Raw genomic sequence first — 17,708 nt, 5'->3', positions numbered from 1 at the left:
GATTTATAGACAAAAGTCATTGTATGTGTACATCAGAAGTAAAAATAATACAATATACAAAGAAAAAATCGAATAAATTGCGTTTTTAAACAAAACAATTTATTTATTAATATTTATTCAATAAAGTACACAATCACAGAGAGAAAAACACTTAAGACATACAACATTGACAAAATAAAATATAGAGTTAGCTAAGAAAAGTTTAGTGTAAAGTGTCTAAGAAAACAATTGAGATATATCAAAACATGAAAAATGGAACACACTTATCATCATTAAGATACCAGCTTGGAATAGGTTGGTCCATTTTCGATTAAATTTGAATCGATTTCATAAATAACCGATTTTTTTTTTATTTCAAAATGACATTTGAGTATATTGAATAAAATTTAACCAAAATATTGGATGTAATAAAAAAAGACCTTGGGAAATGCACCAGCTGAGCAATGATATTTAAACCTCGAAACAAAGCTACCGATCGAATAAACAATGTTTCATTTTTGACGATGAATATTAGTTAAACTTTGGATTGTAAATTTATAAATGGATGTAACTAACATTTAGTTGGTATCATCGCAGAAAAAGTCGTATTTTTATCATTTAATTTAATTGCAACTTGATTCGTTCAAACACAAAATGGCCTTGACAATATTCACTTTTTCTGTTTTATGATTCATTGCATTCTGACACTTGTTAAATTAATTTGTTTGCCTGTTTTTTTTTTTCGTTTCACAGAAAAAGTATGATGAAACCAAAATCCATCGCTCAAATTCGACGTTGTTGGTGGTATTTCTTGAAGCCGCCGTCTTCAACAGCACGAGTATTCGTTGTCTACCGTCGCCGCATCAATATGTCAATCGATTGATTGCAAACCAATTTGCACAGGACAAAAGGATCATTGCTTGGAAAATTAGGATAAAATACGATTATTTCGTTAGTGTACAAAGAATGGTGCTTAAACCAGAAAATACAATGATTTGTCAACGAGAGCGACCGATTCACGTTAACGAGCGGCAAATTTTGGCAAAAAAGTAAACTAACCAAGGGACAATAAGTGTGTTTTGTTTTGTCATCGAAATAAAAGAGCAAGAAATAGTTGATGAAAATTTCTATTGGTGTATTGAATTGATGTAAGAAGAAAAAAAGATAAATATATATATTGAAAATATGTTGAGGGAAGAATTAACAAAGCTTGACAGCTCAATGTTCAATATTGACAATTTGTTTGGAGATCTTCGAAGCAATAGTGCGCTGAAAACGTTTGCCGAAATGTGGTATCAGATTTTTTTATATAGTTTATTTTCATCAATTCTTGTACATACATGTGCCGCACTCGTTGCATTTGTCACATTACGCAAACATAAATTCGGTCGATTCTTTTCAATATTGATATTAGTAATTGGTGTGGTGTCACCAGTGACCAGTGGCATCGTAAGCAGTGCAGCAATTGCACTTGTTCATCGTGTATCCAGCCTACAAATGTTACCAGTTTATGCGCTTGTTTGGGGAATTGGACAAACCGTTGTATCCGCATTTGTGGGCTATTTAAGAATCCTAGCAACGCTGTAATTACTGGTATATTATTAAATAGAGATGAATATCATCAATATCGTGCTGCCAATGAAACATAACTGTAACAAATGACGAATCGACTGTTGACACGAATAGTCAATAGTTTAAGATGATTTAGGTCAATTAATTGTTTATTATTTTTCAAGTCTGTAATTAGCATTACATATTATTATTATTTCTTTCGGTCCATATTTAAAAAAAAAAATCATTGAAAAAAATACAACCTATTCTACGAAATAGAGAATTTTTTTGTTTTGGTTAAATAATGTCAAAAGATACCGGTTTATATTTTAACCATATCTAATAATGAACGCGATTTGATTAGACTGTTTTACAAAAAGATTTCCGATAGGAAATTCGAAGATAAATAGTAGGATTATAAAGGTCAGCGCATGAATTAAATTAAGTCTCAATAAAATACAATAAAATCATATTTTTTTTGTTCTGCAAAGCATGTGTAAATATTCGTTATAACAATTTAAAATCTTTGGTACTCTGACTTTTAATGAAACAGAATATTCAAGGAAATAAAGATATAAAAAAATGCGAGTTTATATAATTTGACCGTCTTTTCTTTTCATCAAATCTCTATTTGGCTGGTATTCGGAGAAAATGGATATTTTATACAGCTCTTTTACAATTTGGGTGGCTTTTGGTTAAAAAAAAGTCTAATTGGATCAAAACAAAAGTAACACAGCATCATTTTCGTAAGCAAAAGAAAATGTAAGCAAAAGAAAACCAAACTTGAATAAATGTCAGACAGAGTTGAATTTTTCAAACCTTCAAATCTACTACAATTCAATAGAACGAACGATTTGTTTGTTTTTATTTTAAATAAATTTCGTTTAATTTTTCCTTTACATTTCAGATATCACAATATCAAAGCGCGCGGAATAGATTTGTTTTAATTTCGATACGTGTGTTGTTATATGATTTTATTGTAAAAATGAGTCATTGATTATGTGTTGATAGGCGGCTTTTATTGTTGTAAAACAATAGCCGGCAAACCCATTCATAACAAATTCAAAGTCAGGTCCCATAAGATCTTCGAGCAGTAGAATTTCTGTACCAAGATGTGGTATAGCTGCACGAAGCAACAAGAAAATTGTCAATGGCATCATATTGTCAGCGTTCAGTTGAACGACCTCGGTCGCTTTCAAACTATGTTCAGCTACTGGTTGGTCTTCGATTGATTTGGATACCATTTCAGCTGCCGCCTCGACATGTTTAAATGTTTTTTCAATCAATTGTAGCATTTCGCGTGGACAAAACTTTTCTTTAACCTGTTGTAAAGTGTGTATTGCCAGTGAGAATTCGTCGTCTTTGATCAACGGAAGATATTTGCTGTCAATGACAAGAATTTAATTAGAATTCAATTGAAATGGAAATTAATAAAGAGAACAGTGATCGTAATTATATCTGTGTGAGTATATATTTACCTGGCGAGTTTTAGAAAACCCATCAGTTCATCGTATGTTTTCTTTTCGCTCAATTGAATGCGTTGCCGATAAATTTCATCGCGTTTGCTACATTTATTTGCGTACAGTACAAACAATGTTGAATAAACGCCTTCCGACAGCAGAATAGGATACAATAAGCTTCGATGTGATATGAATTCGCTGTTGAAAAAAAAAGAAAAAAAAATGTAAGAAATATTTGTAATTATTGCGGTTACGGCAAAATATATGAAAAACAACAGCACATACTCATCCAATGTTCCATATTCCTGGGGTAGTGTTGGGAATAATTTCCGTAGAATAGTGTAAATGCGTTTTGATATGCATTCCCATTCGTGCATTGCATGCGTGGATAAAATAGCGATGGGTTTCACTTTCCAGCAGCCGTACGATGTGTAAAAACAGTAGGAAATTTTTGCATTCAAAATGCCCAACGGATGATATGGATTTTTGAATGCTTTTGTTAAATAATCACGAACTAATCGTAAATCGTTTGCATCTAACTTTGTGATGCCAAAACATGGAATTGGACTTTTCAATGCCGTTGATAAATCGAGTCGTTCATTTTTTCCGCCACTGCTATTCGATTCGTTTGCATCACCTTTCTCCTCACTTTCCGCCAAATGGGAAAAATTGGCTGCATTATTCAAAAATTCGTTGCTTATAGATTTGGATCGTTCAACTGCTAACAAGTTCCGTTTATAATTTTTTCCCGTGATACGACTTAAACTTAACGATTTTGACACGTGATAATCATGTTGATTGGTAGCTGTATTGTCGTGCAAAAAATGATTTGTCGTGTTGCTGCCACTGCCGCCAATGCCATCGCCGCTCTTATATAAAATGGCCGATGTGGATATGGTTGATTTTAGCATTTCAGTTTGTTTCACCGTATCTGTATAATCACCTATTTTAATCCATAGTTTCTTTGTATCCGTAATGTCATTCATTGCCTCACCAAATACGTCAAATTCCCAATTTGTAAATAAAGCCATCCATTTCGATTGGCTGTCAATTTGTGGTTGACCAATTTGACCGGGATATTTGGTAAATTCTTGATTTAACAAAATATTTCCATTGTTAATTTTAACATTTTCCCAGCATCCACTCAACGAACCGCTCAGTATGCTGCCAAAAACTAAAGCTTTAAGACTGTCCGTCTCGATATTTACATCGCTCTGATGTGAATCGGTTGGTAAATAAAGACTGCCACGGCCACTTGGACCATTTATGTTTAAATCACCTTCATAATAGGAGCCATCGGTAAACATTGCAATGCCGTTTCCGTTCAAATCATTATCACTAAAATGTCCTTCAAAGTATTTGCCATCGGCTGTTATACAAAAACCGTGTCCACATCGATGACCATCTTTAAACATTCCCATATATTTGGCACCGCTCTCAGAATCGTCGAGTACACCGTATCCGCATGGTAAACCATTTGAAAATTCGCCAATATATGTTCGCAAATTGTCCGTTAAAATGCCAAAACCATGTTTAAGTCCATTTTTAAAATGACCTTCATAGTTTTCATTCGATTGATGTGTTTCAAGTGTTCCGAAACCTTCAAATTTCCCATCGATAAACCGACCCTCATAACAGTCCAAATTTGAATATGTCAAACGTCCGTAGCCATTGATGGCATTCGCTTTAATTTGACCGGTATAAATGCGACCGTCTGTATATTCAATGCAACCGATACCATCCATTTTACCATAAAACCATTGGCCAAGATATTGACACAATGGATACACACGATGTTTATCGCTGAATGTATAGGCCGTTGTTCGACGCATAAAATTCGATTTTGACTTAACTTTACCTAATGAAACTTTGATATAATGCTCAAACGATTGCAACCACTTCATTTTTATGTCGTTCGATGGTGCGCTCACTAAAAATTGTTCTTCAGGCGTTACAATTTTAAATGCATATTTTCGTACCGTTGACGATGCGGGCGCCGTCGAAGATGACGATGATGGTGATACATCCTTATCCACAACATTACTCACCCAAAGTATTTTTAACGGATATTGCTTAAGTGATGAACTGCTTCCAGTGCTGTGGCAAAAGATGTCATTGAATAAAATGAACCAATTTGACTTGAATCGACTCGATGGCAGCATTTTTAATGACGAATCCTTTGAATCCATAATAAAACGACGTTCGGGTATTTGCAATGCCAATGGAATTGTCTTTTGATTTGACATCCAAAATGCAATTGTCAAATCGGCCGATTTTTGCATTTCATCGACTTCACAAAGAAATTGTTCCCAATGATTTAGCGCTGTTTGAAGCATATCACTTTCACCATTGATTTCAATCAATTCACGAATACAATCGATATAATTTGTGGTGTGTTGCAATGGAAGTGAAAATTTCGATGTGAAATCAGCATTTGGTATAATAATTTGATTGAAACGACCAAAATCATCCGAACAAATTGTTTCACAATATAATTTACAGTATGTACGAAATGCATGCACATATTCCATATGATGTCGTATAAATGGAATTGCAACAAAATCACATTTCTGGCATGCAAACTTCAATAAAGTGGCAATATTCTTTGCCGCCAATTCCGTTACGGTGTTGTATTGTAAAGCAAATTGTCGATACAGTTGACGATATTTAATTTGAATATTACGACTGACAGTGCGTAGAAAATTTTCAATGTTTGGTCGTGTCTTTTGTAGAATATCCTGTAGAAATTGTTGTTCGAATCTTAAATACTTTTCAAAACGTAACGGCCGATACACATTTCCAACGACTAAATATTGTTTGCTGGCTAAAAATAAATAATCCGATTGATGGCTGCTATACGCTTCATTGCATTCGTGCATAATTCCAATGCTGGGAAAATGTCTATTTCGGCTGAGCTCGTATCGATCCAAATTGTTTGTTAGAATGTATGTACTCTGATGGCCACATTGCATGCTGAAAATATTTTGCTCCGTTTTATAAAAACGTTTCGGTGAGCTACAATCCTCTTTTTCCAACCAATGTGAGATTTGTTCATATGAATTATCGCCCCACAAATAGAGACGAGCATCGAGCGTTAGAGCGGCCGTATGTTCATCACCCGAACAAATTTGAACAACACCCTGATCACGTAACGACAACACTTCAACGGCATGCATACGTCTTACATGATCACCAACGCCCAATTGGCCGGAACCATTTATACTGCCAAAGCACCAAACTTGCGTTTGAATCTGTCCATTTGTTTTCAACAATCGTCCGATAGCATGTTCCACATCAAATAACAATGATTGATCCGGCGAACTGCTTTCGGTGTCTGTGTTATTGTTGTTGTTTATCGTTGCTGTTTTTAAATTACTCAAATTCACACTATTCAATGAGCCACCGTCGACATTATTAACATTGTCACACGGCAATGGCGTTGACGATACAAACGGTTCACAATCATGTTCATTGATTGATATGCTTGCCAATGAATTATCGACGGAATGGATTGAACCGTCACAGCTTGATGAATCAATGTGATTTGTATGTGATGCATTTGTATGGAACGGTTGTGTTGTTCGTTTTTTTGTTAGGATCACAGCAAAATGTTTTCCCATTGCAATTTGCAAAATTTCATAGTTAATGAATTGTGCCACTTTCATTGGTTGATCGGATGTGCAGACATCGTTGAAACTGCCCATTGCATATAGCTCACGATCGGCTGTTATAAACAAGGCACCATCATTATTACAACATACTTCCAGCACACGAACACTGTCACCGCCATTCGATGTTGTAACACCTTCGTAAATTGCACCATCTGTAAAGTGAAGAATGACAAAGAAAATGTCAACGCCATTTGAAAAGGCTTATAAAGAGAAAAAACTTTCATCCGAGTAACGAGAAATAAACTTACAGTTCAATATTGGTATATTATTCCATCGTTTGTCAAAGTCGAATGCCATCAATGGACAGTGCTGGACGTTACCATTTTCATCGACCACATATACCGAGTCAACTGAGCATGCAACGTCAATTATGTCCGTGCGAATAACTTCGAACTGAATTTTCGCCTGTGGACCATGACCATTAAGAGTTCCAAAAAATAGTTGCTTGGCCGTTGTCAACACAAACACATGATCATTGTGCGATGCAATTTTCGTAATGTTATCCATTGGCTGAGTATGCATCACATTCAGCTCATGGCCCGAATAATAGATCTTGAAATAGGACATTATTTGGTTTTGTTCTCTGCTTTATTTTCAATCACACTGTTACGTTCTTGACATGGTCATTATTGCACAAAACACAGATGTGTATGCTCTTTTTGACGTTTACTGTTACTTCTTTCTCTTCGTATATTTCTAATTGCGATATGATTCGTTTTCTGTAGAATTTAGAATTTGTTCGATTTTCTATTGCGTTATAAAAACAATTTTATTTTCAATGCATTTTGACAATTCAATATGTTGACAGTGTCATTCTGTGTTTATTCATCGAAAATATGATGTGTTCGAATAAATGGAATGTTCGTGCTGCAAATTAAATCACTTTTGTACAATGCAAACAATTTATTTTGACAATACACCAATGAAACACACAACAAAATAAATAATTTTTTTGATATTTTTCTCGCTTTCTCTATCTCGTTTGGACTATGATATCGTTTTGTTTTCCCTGATACTTTATGCATTTGACGTAAGGCTACCAGCTGACCCAATGTCATACGTAGCATTTTGTAAATAAACGACAAACACTGCGCATGACAAGCAAAAATCAACCATATTACTGTAGGCGAATACGGCTCACATTGTTATGCATGTGCAATAGAAAACGTTTCAACTGTTCGATTCTTTTTTCTATTGTTTATTATTTGTATTGTTATTTAATTTTTGTACAAGTTTTTTTTCGCGCGCTACAGAACGGGTTGAAAAGAATTTATTTTTTCTTAATGAGAATCGCTTGATTGTTATTTACTGACATGACAGATTTTATTTTTGTCGAACACATCATCATTCGCTTTCTATTATACATTTTGAAAAATAAACTCATATAATATATTCAATTCGCGGCTTTTGACATTTCTTCCATAAAATTGTGTTTCGGTCAAAATTTCGATGATCAAACGAAAAAAATTATTATTCACAACAACGCAAGTCAGTTGACGACATTAGTCTTAATTAAGTTTTCGATTTCGCTCATCTCATGACTAATTAACTTTTGAATGTAATGATTCCGAGGTTGAGAGGCCATATCATAATTTATTGGTTTTGCGATCAAACTATTTCTGATGACGATTGAGTAGAACATTCGGTCGTTTAAAATTTATGGAAACCATTTTAAATTCTGATGATACACATACGTCCTCATTGGAAAAATTTGAGGGGGGGGGTAATTGAAAAAAATCGTGAGGGGTCAGCAAAAAATTGAAGTGTATTTTGCGAAAAGTGTACTTTTTTCGTTTTTTTTTGCTCTTCTCTTTTTTGGCGAAAATCCCTAGCAAACCGGATGATTTTCTCACGAAAAACCCTAGCAATTTCAAAGATTTTCTTCCGTTTCTAAAGTCGTTAAGCAAAAAAAAGGTCTTCACTTTTTTGGCCAAAAATTACCCCTCTCTAAAATATTTTTAGGAACCCTCAAAAATTTTGGAAATGAGGGACTTTTTTTTTGCTCTTCACTTTTTGTGTCCGAGAAAATTCTTTCGATTTGCTAGGGTTTTTCGTCAAAAAAGTGAAGAGCAAAAAAAAAAAACGATTTTATCCTCATTTCCGACAAATTGTTCACTTCGTCAGGGACCCCCCATAGATTTTTCCAGGGACCCCCTACGGAATTTTGCCATCACCCCCCTAAAAAAATTTACGTCATCATCTATGATTCTGAAAATTTTACAATTAAATGCAAAAAGTTTCCGTATTTATAATTTACTAGCCGGCCTCCGCTCGCTTCGCTCGCTACGGCACGCTCGCTCCGCTCGCTCGGCTAGGCATGTTATTATAATTTCTATCTCTGAAATTACTATCTCTATAGATTTTGACTTTATTAAATTTTATTCATTCAATATTAATATCAATTTTAAGTCATGGACCATGTTGTCCGACCTCAATAGCCGTATTAAATTTTGTTAGACCATGATGTACCATGTTGTCCCACATCAATAACCGTGTTAAAAGTTGTTAGACCATGATTACCATGATGTCCCACATCAATAACCGTGTTAAATGTTGTTAGGGCATGATGTACCATGATTTTCAACCTCATTTACCGTATTAAATGTTGTTAGACCATGATTACCATGATGTCCCACATCAATAACCGTGTTAAATGTTGTTAGGCCATGATTTACCATGATTTCCAACTTCATTTACCGTGTTAAATCGTGTTAGACCATGATGTACCATGTTGTCCCATCTTAATAACCGTGTTAAATCGTGTTAGACCATGATTTACCATGTTGTCCCACGGTCCCACCTCAATAACCGTGTTAAATGTTGTTAGACCATGATTTACCATCTTGTCCGACCTCAATAACCATGTTAAATGTTGTTAGACCATGATGTTCCATGATTTCCAACCTCATTTACCGTGTTAAAATCGTGTTAGACCATGGTGTACCATGTTGTCCCACCTCAATAACCGTGTTAAATCGTGTTAGAACATGATGTACCATGATTTTCCACCTCAATAACCGTGCTAAATGTTGTTAGGCCATGATTTACCATGTTGTCCGACCTCAATAACCGTGATAAATGTTGTTTGGCCATGATGTTCCATGATTTCCAACCTCATTTACCGTGTTAAATCGTGTTAGACCATGATGGACCATGCTTCTGACCTCATTTACCGTGTTAAAAGATGTTAAAAGTTGTTAAAACATGATAACGGTGATAAAACGTTTTAACTCATATTAGACAACGATGGCTGTTAAACCAACTTCAAAAGTACCCCTCTCCCATAATTTTGGGCCGAGGAATCCGAATTTGATCATGAAATTTACAAATTTTGACATCGCCCATACAAATATTTAAAAAATAAAAATCGACCGTGATGGAGTAGTCCAATTTGGTCCAAAACCTCATGGTGACCTAAATCTCGGTCCAAAGTATAAGGGTGTAAATTTTGGTTCAGATCGGTTGAAAATTGTGAGAGGAGTTAAGGACAAAAGAATGGCATTTCGTTTTTATAATATAGATTATCGAATAAACATTCTATATGAACTAGAAATTTCACAGAGATCTTGTAACAGCATATCTTGTGGACCTCGCAAAGTTGGCCCATCATCATTTTTCAATTTATCTAGTTTCCTCGAGCAAACGTTTGAAAATGGTCAATTCATTATCGAGATACAGCTTCCGAATTAGTTTATTGTTAGAAATATTTTTAAGAAAACTTCAATCATCTGTATGTAAACAAAAATTCAAATAAATTTGTTTAGAAACAGTTGAAGTGTGACAATTCATATATGTCAGTCACGCACAGGAGAGATACAAAGCACATATGATACACGACCTTTGCCACGCATCACGTATTTAAAGTGTCTTCAATCAGCAACGTTAAATATGTGAACATCAGTTTATACACGTGTTTATAATTCTTTGTTATAAAGGTAAAAATTCGATTTTAATAAATGCCACATAACAAAAGAATCCTACTAAAAAAAATAGAAAAATCACAATCTCATGAGTTTTCCATTAAATATGTCTTCAAGGATTTTTTATTCAAATCGAATAAACACTTGTGTTATATGCTTTTGTTAAGCAGCTTAGAAGAGGAAAATTTTAAATATTACTTACTTAAATGTAAGTTCCTCGAAAACACAATTTTTGAATGAATGAAATCTACAATCTTGGAGCCACATATGTATTGTATACCATTGATACACACGCATGTGTGAGCTTTAGAAATTGTACGAGTGCGTTGCAATGCTAGAATGGTTTCGATTGCATTGATAAAAAAAGGATCGATGATCTGGAAACAGTTTGAATGGTTTTTGTGTTGGAAAAACTCAAATGTGAAAAAATCTCATAGGAAAACCATGAATAAAACGGATTTTTATCATAATTAAACTGAACATGCAAGAATTGATTTTATTTTTCGAATACCTTTTCAATTTTTTTTCAGTTTAGTCTTGAGTTATGCACATGTGAAGGTTGTACCTATTGTACAACATGAATGTATTGAAATAGAAATATGCTTCGGTTGGTCAAGATCTTTGAATTTTTGCTGTTAAGGAGTGCACTTAAAGGAAAAGTGGAAAAAAAGAAGAAAAGAAAGAGGCAGATGAATCAATGGTTGATTTATTGCAATTCATCTATTAATGCAGGTGTGTTCTGTTATTTCGTGTGTGTGTTTGCCGCATGCTATATTTCGTTGTCTATTTTTAGTGCATATATGTGTGTTTGTTCGTTTTCAATTTATTTCTATATTTCATTCTGGAAAAAAGTCGATAGTTGTCAGCAGTGTTTTCAAGTTGCATCGAAAAGAATTCAATAATGGATATTTTGAAAATTTTAAATAATAATTATTATCTATGCCGAAATTGTTTTGCTATTTTATTTGATAAAATTGACTGTACGTCTAGTGTTTTTTTTTATTTTGTTGAACCAAGTCATGTACGAAATGTTTTTCATTCAACATATAATAAAATTTGTTGTTTGTCATGTCATCAACAAGGTGTATATACGCGAGTTGGTACTTACATATTTGGATCAGAACAGCATCCGGCCAGTTTTAGATTTCGTACAAAGTCCCATTTTTTGGAGTAAGTTTTTTCAAGTTTAATATTTAAAATTCCAAAAATATCTTTTTTTTTAATGAAATTGAATGTCGATTTTTTTCAGAAACTTAACCCCTCGGACCCCTGCTGAGGACGTATGAATACAGATCAAAATTATATGCGATACAGTAGCCCATACATTTTATTGTGATCGTGCGATGAAACGGTCAATTGATATTAAAATAAAAATGCGCCAAATAAGCATGATTCGTATAAGTTTTTCTTTCCATTAAAATACCATATCTAATAATAATATCAACTCATGATTGCACGCGTACAAAAATCCCATGTATCCATTAATTGATGTTTTAAATTCAAATAAAAATCGTTTATATTTTTACGATCTTCCATTAGAGAGACTCCTATTGGTAAATAGAGGAACCACATTGGATTTGTGGCTTTTGGACGTTTAATAAATTGAATAATTGTAAAAGGAAAATAGGAGTGAAATTACTAAGTGACATACAAAAAAAATCAAATAAATTATTTAAATTCATTGTGTTCAATCGTTTGAAACAAAAATATAAGAAATTCCATTGAAGAAAGTGAACAACGCATTACGTTTTCAAAAATTCAGATTTTGACATTTCTGTCTGACACTTGACAAATGTGACGTATTTTACGAAATGCACTTTTCGCATATCGTTTTACTAATTACCTGTTAAAGCATTATTATATTTCAAAGAGGAGAAACCTAGGGAGAAACGCATTGAAAATTGGAGAAGTTAAATAGATTGTACTCATATTTTGGTAATACAATTCAATTTTCATTAACAGTTGAAGTATCTAATTTTAAATTGGTAATATTTCTATCTCCTAGTCAGTTGAAAAAAAAACAACGTTAAAATGGAAAATGATCAAGATTCATCGCATCATATTCTCAATGCATTAAACAACGATTGCATTGGTGAAATTTTAGACCGGCTGAATTCTGTGATTGACTTACTGAACGCATCCAAAGTATGCCAACGATTTCAACAGTGTGCCGGCGACTGTTTTCGTTCAAAATACTCCATGGTCAGAATCAATAGCGACGTAGAGCCATTTGGAAAAATGCCTCATGTCCAAATGCAACGTGTTCTAGCAGCGTTTGGTCACTTAATCAGTTCGATTGGATGGGCAGCGTATAGAGATCGTCAACGTGATGATGAAATCTTTCAATCGATTGTTAGATACTGTCGTAAAACACTCAAGTGTCTAGAAGTCTCGAAATACGATTTCACACTGAATGAACAACATAATTTTGAAGCCTTAGAAAATTTGGGAATTTACATGTCACAGATAAGAATCGTGAGCCTCGATGTTCCATTAAAAATATTACACGTCAATTATTACATGGAATTGGACGAAAATCCATGGTTTCTACGAGCATTTCCACACTTGGAAGAACTCTACTTCGATTCAGTTTATGCGTTATCCGATGATATGCTGACCGAATTGTTTTCGCTTAATCCGCAGTTACAACGATTAGAGATAATAAATTGCATGGGAATGACATCAAATTTGTTCATCAGTATCGGTCGATACGTACAAAATCTACGATATTTACGAATTCGAACATTAAGACTGCACGAAAACTCAGAGGATAAAACGCATCATAAAAATATCATTGCCCCATTTGGACATTTACGCAATTTAAAAAATTTGATTTTGGAAGAAAATAGTGAACTTTCGTTTGAAGTACCATTCGAAATTGCCGCCGAAAATAGTTTACCAATAGAAACGTTAGAGTTCACCGCAATGCCACCAAAGAATTCAGACGTGATTGTACCAACACTTCAAACACTCAAACATTTACACCTTTATTATGGAAACATTTCCATTGACATGCTCAAGAAATTCATCAAAAACCACATCGCACTGGAGAAAATAATTTTGGAATTTCACTTAAACGCTACTGAGACCATCAAATCGGCCACCAAGTATTTGTCATTTATCAAGCGAGAAAATTATGACAACAAGCTATTTGAGCTAAAATATTCCATGTTCGATGGTAAGATCATAAATTGCAATGTAATTTTTATTATTTGTTTCCATTATTTATTCATTAAATTCCATTCTTTTCTATGTGATCCACCCGCAGGAAAGATCGAAGCTCACGAATTTTATACAATTCTAAAATTGGCCGAAAATCGCGCAAACGTTACAATCAAAATTCATAAAGGACAAATTTGCGTCCCAAAAGATGTTCGACGGGCAAACCAAAAGTGGTTAAACATTCTGTAAATTATTCATAAATACATGTATATTACTTTTAGATATGTATTTCAAAATTATGATTTTGACTATTTAATAAAACTTGATCAGTAATGGACGTTAAATTAATTGTTTATCCAGAAATGAAAACAAACAAACAAAATAAAGCAAAAATCAACTTAAATTAGGAAGCAAAGTAACGACAAACATTTTGATTCTTTGTTTATTATTGGCGGCGTACTGTTGACAGCATTTGATTTCATCTCGATTCACATTTATAAGAAAAATATTGCATACAACAACAAAAAAGATGCTATGAAATACAGCAGAGCAAATGAAACAGAACCGATTTCTTTACTACGTGCGCATCAATGGATTTTTGTTCCTTTTCTCTTTCTTTCTTTATCTATAAGTACCGCTTTACAACAGCCACTCTCTATGGAAAATACTATAGTCAAATTGGATGACCATAATCTACCGTTTAACTGCGCTGCGGTTGAGAGCTGTCGGTATTTGTTGTTAGTATTAAAACTGTTGCTAATTTGGACGATCGGTTTGTATATACTTTGATAAAATATTGCGCCATTTTGAATAGCACAAGAAATATTTTTGATATTCACAGCGAATATATGTTTTTCAATGAAGAAAATGGCTTCACAAAAACGCAATTTGGACAACGAGATTGATTCACCATTGTCGAATAGAAAAACCGATAAAACGACAATGTACAAACGTATAATTATGACTTCAGATTCAGATACAAACTGTGACGACGAGGTGGACGATTTACCATTGGCAAAACGAAAATCCCATAACAAGACAAAGTACAAACGGTTAATTATGACATCAGATTCAGATGACAACGATTTGGCAACACATCAAGGGAATGGCACAAAGGTAAAATTCAATCGACGTAAATATTTTTAAATCAGACAATATATTTAGCAGTCGTCATCTGGATATTAAAGCTCATCTGGATATCGTCAGCAGATGATACAAAGTGAAAACAATAGAAGTGATTGTTATAGGTATATAAGCTTGTTATATACTGGTATTACTATAACAATCACTTCTATTGTTTTCACTTCGCATCATCTGCTGACGGCATCCAGATGAGCTGAAATATCCAGATGACGGCAGCTAAATATATTGTCTGGATTAAATATATGTGTAAAACTGTGTTTGACACAGATTTCTCAGGATAATTGGGATGAATTTTGTTGGAAATGCCATAAGGAAAGCGACCGTGAAATCAAATGCTCCAAATGTATTTTGACATATCACAAACATTGTATGCCAGATCTAAACCGAAATAAAGTCGATTGGGTGTGTCCAGAATGTCGTTCGGCTGAAATGCCAGTTAAAACGTAGGTCACTTTGAATCAATGATTCACTTCAAAATGCTTGCAAAATGAGATAAAAAAAATTAACTTTCATTGCAGGACTCTGAATGACAATGATTTCGTCGAAGTGCTTAAATATGCGATTGAAAGGATTATTCGCAAAGTATACATCATTTTTTTCATTCCATTGATTATTCGAAATGTATGTGCCTTTATCATTTGTTTCTAGCAGATTGACAAATTCAGCATGCCAAAAGGTTATATCAAGAACAAGCTGATCAAAAAACCATTGACACTCGATGACATTGTGAAAAAGGCCACAGATGGATTGTATTCGAAAACGTACGAGTTGGTTTTTGATTTCCAATTGTTGGTGCACAATTGTCACATTCTGAAGAAATGTAAGAAAATCAATCGATTTGAAAATCATTCGAATACATTTAAAATTTCAATATTGTTTTAAGGTGAAAATAAGTTGGAATTTGCAAAAAAAGAAGTGGCCAAAGCGATCGAAAACGCAAAGAAATTATACAACAATTGCATGGAAGAGGTAAAAGTCACTTTTGTCATCTATTGTTTGATACAAATTCAACGAATCGATTAAATGACAGGTTCATCATTACACGCTATGCGGTGACTGTTACATTGCCGGCTTTACGGAAGCTCGTGCCTTTACAGCAGTTTGTTCACAGCCTCATCTTATTTTATGGTAAGTAAGAAAACATATGATTATGATGTAAAATTTTCATAACATTAAAAACAATTTTATGTGTCAGGGTAAGATTTGAAGCATATCCGTATTGGCCTGCGAAATTGATGAAAATCTCCAATAATCGGCTGGAAGTGCACTTTTTCAAAGAGCACAACACAGCACGTGTTTCGCATAACGATTGCTATCTCTACTCAAAGGAGGATCCGAATGTGTATTGTACAAGTCAATATAAAGCGGATATACAAGAAGCCGTTAAGGTCAGTGAATGGATTGATTTGAATATATATTTTATATACGTACGTCATGTGTTGCTTATTTTTTGTTTTGCACAGGAAACCGCATGCTATATTAAAAATATCGAGCAAAAATTTGGCAAGTTTGAATTTGCGCCGAAATTCACAAAACCAATTCCATCGAAATTGGATAGATTGCATCTTGATGAAATGATACCAGGTTTTCGAAATCCAGAACTACGAATACAATGCAACATATCAGACGAAAGCAACAATATCGACATGGTTCCAAACAATATTTCTATTAATTTTGATGACGACAACGATTCCGAATCAAACTCCACATTAATACGCAAAATAGATGCATTGCGTCAGATGCACCGGAAATTGGCAACATACTTGCATGCCTTGAAATCCGAATATCATTCGGAAAAGGAAAAGAATGTCATTATTATGAAGGAAAATCAATCGCTGAAGGCCGAATTGGACCTAATAAAAGCGTTAACGGATTAAAATCAATTTGTTTTCAATCAAAAATATGAATACTTTATGATAGAAAAACACACACCATGAATGAAATATAGTAGTTAAGATAAAAATGTTTTTCCATCCAAATTTTTGAATAAAATCTTAATAAAAATTTCGTTGTTTAGAACATACATTTTTTTTTTTTGGATTAATAATAAGTGGACGCTTCAATGGAATTTTAATATCAAAGTCGCCTGAAAATCTCACCGCACATGTACAGATATTTTTGGCCACTTACATCAAATGACTTGGCATCGCACGTTCTCTGTAAAATCCGTATTGCTATTTTGAAGTGAAAAACATATTAATTTCGTCCAATGCAACTGAAACATTTGTTGAAAACCAAACCGATTCTGGATTTTGTATTTGATACGTCGATTTTCCGATTGATGTTCCTTCCGAGCAAATCAACATTTGTTTGTTGTTCCATTGAAATAAGACTTTGATCGATAAACATCGCTAAACGAATTCGGTTCAAATTTACCCATTCCTCTGTACAAAATATGTACCAATTCATCTCTGGTAAATAATTCTTCATACAAGATTCTTCAATTGTCATTGCACCAAATCGAATCAAATAGAAACATACTGTTTTTTTCTTCTTCTAATTTTCCGAATTATATTCGTCAATTCCATTTTATCTGCACGCAAAATAAGCCCATTAAGACAAAACACTCAAATCAATTCAAACATTTTATTTAATATTTATTTGTAAAATTGATTGCCAGAAAAAGAGTGTAATTTGCCACCCTAAACGGATCTTTACCGATTTTACGCCTGGCCACAAAGCTTTTTGACATTTTTGTTGCAATTTTGTCTTTTTCTATCGATTTCCACTGGGTCCGTTCAAAATGTGTAGTGTAATTATACTAAAACTAAATTGATAAGTTCTTAAATTCTACTTAAAAATAGTTTCGACACTAAACCGCT

The 17,708-nt window shown here is 33.8% G+C and overlaps 4 protein-coding genes across 5 annotated transcripts; 3 read left to right on the top strand and 1 right to left on the bottom strand.

Moving 5' to 3' along the window:
- The first annotated feature begins 6 nt into the window (after nt 1-6).
- On the top strand, nt 7-2,128 carry LOC116343571 (transmembrane protein 170A). The gene is made up of 2 exons (XM_031771714.1): nt 7-294; nt 733-2,128. Exon 2 carries the CDS (start codon nt 1,165-1,167, stop codon nt 1,564-1,566), a length of 402 nt encoding a protein of 133 aa, XP_031627574.1. The 5' UTR covers nt 7-294; nt 733-1,164; the 3' UTR covers nt 1,567-2,128.
- On the bottom strand, nt 1,976-7,683 carry LOC116343563 (alsin homolog). The gene is made up of 4 exons (XM_031771701.1): nt 6,910-7,683; nt 3,276-6,813; nt 3,009-3,188; nt 1,976-2,913 (listed from the first exon to the last, which is right to left on the bottom strand). Exons 1-4 carry the CDS (start codon nt 7,226-7,228, stop codon nt 2,505-2,507), a joined length of 4,446 nt encoding a protein of 1,481 aa, XP_031627561.1. The 5' UTR covers nt 7,229-7,683; the 3' UTR covers nt 1,976-2,504.
- Nucleotides 7,684-12,029: 4,346 nt separating this feature from the next.
- LOC116343929 lies at nt 12,030-14,087 on the top strand. Its single transcript, XM_031772260.1, has 3 exons — nt 12,030-12,516; nt 12,587-13,759; nt 13,850-14,087. Exons 2-3 carry the CDS (start codon nt 12,613-12,615, stop codon nt 13,990-13,992), a joined length of 1,290 nt encoding a protein of 429 aa, XP_031628120.1. The 5' UTR covers nt 12,030-12,516; nt 12,587-12,612; the 3' UTR covers nt 13,993-14,087.
- A 417-nt stretch (nt 14,088-14,504) lies between these two features.
- On the top strand, nt 14,505-16,816 carry LOC116346394 (protein kinase C-binding protein 1-like). Of its 2 annotated transcripts, XM_031776432.1 has the most exons (9): nt 14,505-14,515; nt 14,608-14,859; nt 15,154-15,329; nt 15,405-15,468; nt 15,535-15,706; nt 15,770-15,855; nt 15,917-16,014; nt 16,082-16,274; nt 16,350-16,816. In XM_031776432.1, exons 2-9 carry the CDS (start codon nt 14,611-14,613, stop codon nt 16,761-16,763), a joined length of 1,452 nt encoding a protein of 483 aa, XP_031632292.1. In that variant the 5' UTR covers nt 14,505-14,515; nt 14,608-14,610; the 3' UTR covers nt 16,764-16,816. The 2 variants fall into 2 exon arrangements, with proteins under 2 accessions (XP_031632292.1, XP_031632282.1); XM_031776422.1 differs by lacking the exon at nt 14,505-14,515 and having other exon boundaries at nt 14,529-14,859.
- The last annotated feature ends 892 nt before the right edge of the window (nt 16,817-17,708 follow it).

This window comes from Contarinia nasturtii, unplaced genomic scaffold (assembly GCF_009176525.2).
Source record: "Contarinia nasturtii isolate CC-2019 unplaced genomic scaffold, AAFC_CNas_1.1 Cnas_scaffold_129, whole genome shotgun sequence".
Classification (NCBI taxonomy): domain Eukaryota; kingdom Metazoa; phylum Arthropoda; class Insecta; order Diptera; family Cecidomyiidae; genus Contarinia; species Contarinia nasturtii.
Note: the sequence above shows the minus strand (reverse complement) of the source record. Positions and strands in the feature narration are given on the sequence as shown.

Coding starts and splice junctions, on each gene's coding strand:
- LOC116343571 (XM_031771714.1), top strand. CDS start 1,165: ATGTTGAGGGAAGAATTAACAAAGCTTGACAGCTCAATGTTCAATATT.
- LOC116343563 (XM_031771701.1), bottom strand. CDS start 7,228: ATGTCCTATTTCAAGATCTATTATTCGGGCCATGAGCTGAATGTGATG. Junction 6,814..6,909: donor TAATATACCAATATTGAACT/GTAAGTTTATTT, acceptor TTCACTTTACAG/ATGGTGCAATTTACGAAGGT. Junction 3,189..3,275: donor GAATATGGAACATTGGATGA/GTATGTGCTGTT, acceptor TTTTTTCAACAG/CGAATTCATATCACATCGAA.
- LOC116343929 (XM_031772260.1), top strand. CDS start 12,613: ATGGAAAATGATCAAGATTCATCGCATCATATTCTCAATGCATTAAAC. Junction 13,760..13,849: donor AAAATATTCCATGTTCGATG/GTAAGATCATAA, acceptor ATCCACCCGCAG/GAAAGATCGAAGCTCACGAA.
- LOC116346394 (XM_031776422.1), top strand. CDS start 14,602: ATGAAGAAAATGGCTTCACAAAAACGCAATTTGGACAACGAGATTGAT. Junction 15,856..15,916: donor ACAACAATTGCATGGAAGAG/GTAAAAGTCACT, acceptor ATTAAATGACAG/GTTCATCATTACACGCTATG. Junction 16,275..16,349: donor ATATACAAGAAGCCGTTAAG/GTCAGTGAATGG, acceptor TGTTTTGCACAG/GAAACCGCATGCTATATTAA.